This window comes from Toxorhynchites rutilus, chromosome 3 (assembly GCF_029784135.1).
Source record: "Toxorhynchites rutilus septentrionalis strain SRP chromosome 3, ASM2978413v1, whole genome shotgun sequence".
Lineage (NCBI taxonomy): Eukaryota > Metazoa > Arthropoda > Insecta > Diptera > Culicidae > Toxorhynchites > Toxorhynchites rutilus.
The window spans coordinates 153,247,522-153,253,977 of record NC_073746.1 but is presented as its reverse complement, the minus strand read 5'-3'; the positions used below and the strand labels follow the sequence as shown (position 1 = coordinate 153,253,977).

Here is a 6,456-nt window from a genome sequence, read left to right as displayed (position 1 = left end):
ACGTTCCAATTACCACAACCCCTCGACCTCTACTCATCGAACGCTCCAATCATATCGAACACACCTCACTCACAATCGCAAACCTTCACTACTAGCCCAGTACCCCCAATCGTGTCACAATCACTTCCAGTGGGAGCCCACGCGCCGAATGCAGTTCGTGAAAATACATCCTCTAGTGGAAACGTTGTATTCCTGTCTACCGCAATAATCAAGATAGCAGATTCTCACGGCAACATTCATTTGGCCCGTGCTCTATTAGATAGCTGTTCCGAAAGAAATTTAATTAGCACACAACTGGCACAAAAGCTAATTCTTCATCGTCAAAACGATTCACTCTCTCTCCAAGGAGTTGGTCCAAGCATGATACATTCAAAGCAATCAGCCATGGTCAAGGTTTTGTCTCGTTACACCAACTTCGCAGTAGATTTGAAGTTCCATATTCTACCAGAATTCAAACCGATTATTCCGTCGAGTCGTTTATCGGTTTCACAATGGAAAATACCAACTTCCGTGGTCCTTGCCGATCCACGCTTCTTCGAACCCAGTCACATCGATGTTATAATAGGAGCTGAAATTTACCATTGTTTACTACTTGATGGCTTTATCGAGCTTGATTCAAATTTGCCCATTTTAAAGGAAACCGTCTTCGGCTGGATTGTATCCGGCAAATGTAGCAACACTATCAGCTGCCATTCCGCTGTCACCATGGTATGCAGCAATGCGGATTTAGAAAAGCAGATGATGCGTTTCTGGGAGATTGAATCATGTCACTCCAACAACATTCTTTCTGTGGACGAACAGCAGTGTGAACAATATTTTGCAGAGACGACCACGCGTGATGCCAATGGTAGATTTGTTGTATCCCTACCGACGAAGAAAACTGTTTTATCGAAGCTTGGAAGTTCTCGAGAAATTTCACTACGGCGATTTCTCTCACTCGAACGTCGTTTGCACGCAAATCCCGAGTTAATGAAATCGTATACGGATTTTATTCGAGAATATATCGAATTGGGACACATGACCTTAATCGATCCTAACGCTGATTTATTGTCTTCTACTATTCAACCTTATCATATGCCACACCACTGTGTTGTACGACCTGAAAGTTCAACTACGAAACTGCGCGTTGTGTTTGACGCTTCCTGTCCGACGGATACTGGTGTATCGCTCAACGATGCCCTCATGGTCGGTCCAGTCGTACAAGACGACCTCTACAATATCATCCTTCGATTTCGACTCTCACGGTACGCTATAGTCGCCGATTTGGAAAAAATGTATCGGCAGATACTCATTCATCCAACAGACCGTCATCTCCTACGGATTTTATGGCGAAACAAGCCTAATGATCCTGTGGACACGTATGAACTTCGCACCGTTACGTATGGGACAGCGAGTGCCCCATTTTTAGCTACACGCTGCCTTCGGCAACTTGCGATGGAGAACGTCACCTCATACCCTACTGCGTGCGATATACTCGATAAAAACTTTTATATCGATGACTTGCTTTGTGGAGTGGCATCAGAGCAAGAAGGCATCGTGCTTTGTAAGCAGCTAACTGATATTCTTCGTAGTGCTGGTTTCAAGTTGCACAAATGGGCGTCAAACAGCACACATATTTTAGAGAGCATACCAGCCGAATTGAGAGAAAATCGCAATGTTTTTGAACTCGATTCGTCATCACCTGTAAAAACTTTAGGTCTACTGTGGCAGCCAGCAGGAGACGTCTTCCGGTTTAAAATACCCTCCTGGAATTATAACGCTGTAATCACCAAACGACTTGTGCTCTCGGACGCAGCACGCTTATTTGATCCCCTTGGACTTGTGGGTCCAATTATAGTACGTTCGAAAATGTTTATGCAACAATTGTGGCAATCGAAAATATCCTGGGATTGTCAATTAGAAGACCAGCAACTACAGTTTTGGAAAGAGTTCCGAAACGATCTGCAATCTCTAGAAGGTTTTGCCGTTCCTCGCTGGGTAGTCCCATGTAGTCAACCATACGTCATTGAACTACACGGCTTCTGCGACGCTTCAGAGAGCGCGTATGGAGCTTGCATCTACCTTCGCTGCATCTCCGAGAGTGGATCAACTTGTGTACACCTCCTCACGGCTAAGTCGAAAGTTGCACCGAAAGCTCAAGGAAAAGGTCAAAAAAGAATTTGTCTGCCTCGCCTCGAACTGTCATCCGCCCTCCTACTAACCCATTTGTATGAGAAGGTTAAGAGTGGTTTGAACCTCAACACACGTGAATTCTTCTGGTCAGATTCAATGATCGTCATTCATTGGCTAGATGCATCGCGATCTCGTTGGAAGAGATTTGTAGGAAATCGCGTGGCGGAAATCCAGCAGATTACTGCCGCTGGAACTTGGGGCCATGCAGCCGGTTTTGAAAACCCTGCGGATGTAATATCCAGAGGCATGCTAGCTAGTCAACTGATCAAACACACTCTCTGGTGGAGAGGCCCACTTTGGTTGAGCACATCAAGTGAATTTCGACCAAATATTTTGCGTACTACCGACGATCAATTCGATAGTCAATTATTAGAAGAGAAACCATCGACTTCCCTAGCCACAGTTTCTCCCAGCAATATATTCGAATTTAAATCAACGCTCACCGGGTTAATTCGATTAGTTGCTCATCTCCGCCGATTTGTGTTCAACACTAGATTAAGAAACCGAAGTACACGACAAGTTGGACCCCTATCGACTGCTGAATTGGACAGTGCTCTACAAAACCTAGTACGAATAGCTCAAAATGAATCATTCGGAGAAGACATCCGCTCAATTCGCTCATCTACACAAGTTAAAACCACTTCCAAATTGAAATCGCTTTCACCCATTCTGAAAGATGGCATTCTTCGAGCTCGTGGCCGTCTCAGTAATGCTTGCATCAACTACGATCAAAAACAACCAATGATTCTCGATTATGATCATTCTCTAACATTCTTAATTGTTCGCCACTATCATATAAAATATCTATACGCTGGACCCCAACTGTTATGTGCAGCAGTTCGTTCAAGATTTTGGCCTCTTCGACTACGAAACATTGCCGGTAAAGTCGTGCACACCTGCGTCACTTGCTTTCGCAGCAAGCCTGAAGTTACCGAACAAATCATGGCGGATATTCCACCAGCACGTGTAACCCCAACCATGCCATTCCTTAGAACAGGAATCGATTTTTGTGGACCACTATATTTGCGACCGCTTACCCGGAAACGTGCTCCAGAGAAGTGCTATGTTGCAGTTTTTGTCTGCATGTCAACGAAGGCGCTGCACTTCGAGTTAGTGGGCAATCTCTCCACAGACTCTTTCGTCGCAGCGCTCAAAAGATTTGCCGCCCGACGTGGCATACCACAAACAATTTTTTGCGACAATGCCACTAATTTTGTCGGCGCTAGACGATTATTGAACGAATTTTTGCAGTTATTCCGAACACAGAAAAGTCGAGATCAAGTTGTAAAACTGTGCTCAGACGAGGGCATAGAATTTCGATTCATTCCGCCAAGATCTCCTCATTTTGGGGGAATTTGGGAAGCTGCGGTGAAATCCCTAAAACATCACCTGTATCGCACTCTTAAAAACGCTTTAGTAACCGCCGAACAAATGGAAACATTACTGTGTCAAATCGAGGCGTGTTTAAACTCACGGCCTCTCACACAGCTTAGCAGTGACCCTCAGGATCTGAACGTTCTTACACCAGGACATTTCTTGGTGCATAGATCGCTAACCGCGATACCTGAACCGTCTTATGAGGAAATTTCATTGGGAAAGCTTTCACAGTGGCAACTAGTTCAGGAATTCCTTAGACGCATATGGCAACGATGGTCAACGGAGTATCTCACCGACCTACAGCAACGAACCAGATGGACCCGAAGACGCAACAACATCCAGATTGGTACCATGGTGTTGGTCAAGGAGGATCATCTCCCTCCAATGAAGTGGCGATACGGCCGTATCGTAGAAGTTTTCCCTGGCAATGACGGATGTATACGTGTAGTCAACATCCGGACAAAAGATGGCATATTCAAACGAGCCATTACACGCATCTGTGTTCTCCCAATTCAGGACAATCTGCAGCGCAATGCAGAGTCATCATAGTTCCAGTTGTTCGCGGATCCAGAAAACAAGCATTGTTGGATGGGAGAGGGTATTATGGCCCTCTCACATGCTGGAAGATGACGACACTATCCCGCAGACGAATCCACATCCAACCTGGCATCTCCTGTGAAGACGACCCGTGCAAGATCCTGCAGGAACCTTTCCCGACACCTCACCCCGCAGCCGTTGGAAGAAGCAATCCTGTCATCGAGTAACTAATATGTCAAACATGAAAACAGCGCAGATAGTTATTGTTTTCGCTCTCATCGCCATTATTTTTTGCGAAAAATAACATTGAAATGAATTGAAATTAAATACCGACATGTATCTAGTAAGATAGATAGCCCCCACCATTAATACGCATGAAAAAAAATTGTATTGAAATAGAATTTCAATGGTGAGCGGTATGTTCAAGCTTAGGTCAATAATAGACTCGGTACCCTAAATGATTTGCCTACGCTCACACTTTATCGCGCAGATCATTATTATCTCAAAAATCTAATCTGCATACGCACAAAGCAGATGATAGTTTTATAATCCCTTTTGTCACAGAACGAAACGAAAGACAGATAAAACTAGATACACCGATAGCTTCAGCCTCTTTCTACGTAGATAGTTCACAGAGTACGCATCAAAAATTATATCGTCGGTCAAATACAATTTCGAGCAAAGGAATTGAATAAGAGCAATTTCTGTTTTTATTTATATTTTGATATCCGACAGCTCTACTGAAGTACAGGGTGACTCAAAAGTGATTAAATTCTTCGAACATAAGGTTTATTTGTGTTGTATCGTTGGCGCCTCAGGGTTGGGATTTCCGGTTTCGATAGCTTGGGTTGGGCCAATTTACAACACTGCGTTTATTCAAATCCACACTGGACGAAACCAATTTCCGTTTCCGTTTATTCGGTTACTCAACACAAAATTATAACTCGCAAATTTTATAAGACAAACTCTACACAAAACTACATTTATTCTCTTACAAAACTATACAAATTTAATGGACTTAAGACTAACAATTATTTCTCGACCATTTTTGCACAACACAATTACTTTCTTTTTAGTAGGATTCTGGCTTTTATATCTCGGCATACAAAGGTGCCTTGTTCGATCATCGTCGGTAATAGTGTAGGTGATGACGATGACGGTTCATTCAGTGAGGACACTCACTCTCTGCCATACTTCGTTCTCTCCGTTTGCTGTGTTATAACCGCAGGAGCGCGTTTAAGGGTGCGTTTCTACCAAACAATTTGTTTTTTTTTTTTTTTTATTAAATCGTTTATTTTTACAGGCTCAGTTACATAAGTTTAAAGGAGCCAAACTCCTATCTGTATAGTTACAAGTATATATAAACATTTTTTATTAATTCTAATGTTAATGAAGTAGAGAACCGATTACTCGCGGCTTACTCGAGTTTAGAAGGGTGACATTTTGTTTCAGGAAAAGGATGGGATATAAGGATATGTTAACAATGTTCACACTCACATTCGCACTCACATTCATCATACTCAATTCTTAAGCCTATCTTATATCTAACATGTATTTACATTTCACCTTATTCTATTGTTATTTGATTTCTCGCGAAGGAAAAGGAAAAGGAGAATATAAGGATATAAGGACAATCACACACGAAGATCGATAGCTTTTAGGAAGACATATATTTGGGACATGTAATCAAGGTCTAACTGAGCCAACACATCTCTCACCGGCACATTGGGCTGCCTTCCTCTAGCCCGAAGAGAATTTTGTTTATTTGTTTGAGTTTATATTCATCTGACAACATCGTCTTAATGAAATAAAATACTTATAACTAGCTAAAACACATTAATACATGACATTAAGCACATTAGAATTGTAGATCCTGTTTCTGAAGCGTTGTGACGGTTCTCCGAAATCAAAAAAATGTTCTACTAATGAAAATATCCTTATCATTCCCGTTATCGGTTCATGATGACCAAACGTTGAACGATGCGGGAACGGTTGCAGCAAATACGAGGATCGTAGGATTCGGCTGGGAGCGCGAAAGTTAACCATCTCTAGCAAGTTAGGTGCATCTAATTCACCACAAATTAGTTTGGCAACGAAAGTGGCTTGTTGAATATGCCTACGACGTTCAAGCGTATCCAGATTCAGTAATCGACATCTGGCTATATATGGCGGCAGATTCCGTGGATCACGCCAAGGTAGATGCCTAAGCGTTCTACGGATGAAGCGTTTCTGAATTCCTTCAATCATGATGCTCCACATGAGTTGATAAGGGTTCCAAACTACCGATGCGATTTCAAGAATTGGCCTTACAAGAGAACAGTAGAGTGACTTCAGGCAGTAAGGATCGGTGAAGTCCCTAGATATTCTTGA

The 6,456-nt window shown here is 42.7% G+C and overlaps 1 protein-coding gene across 1 annotated transcript; it reads left to right on the top strand.

Annotated features, from left to right (window-relative positions):
• Positions 1 to 384: 384 nt before the first annotated feature.
• LOC129773579 (uncharacterized) lies at positions 385 to 4,098 on the top strand. The gene has a single exon (XM_055777207.1). The coding sequence runs from the start codon at positions 385 to 387 to the stop codon at positions 4,096 to 4,098; it is 3,714 nt and encodes a 1,237-aa protein (XP_055633182.1).
• Positions 4,099 to 6,456: the final 2,358 nt, after the last annotated feature.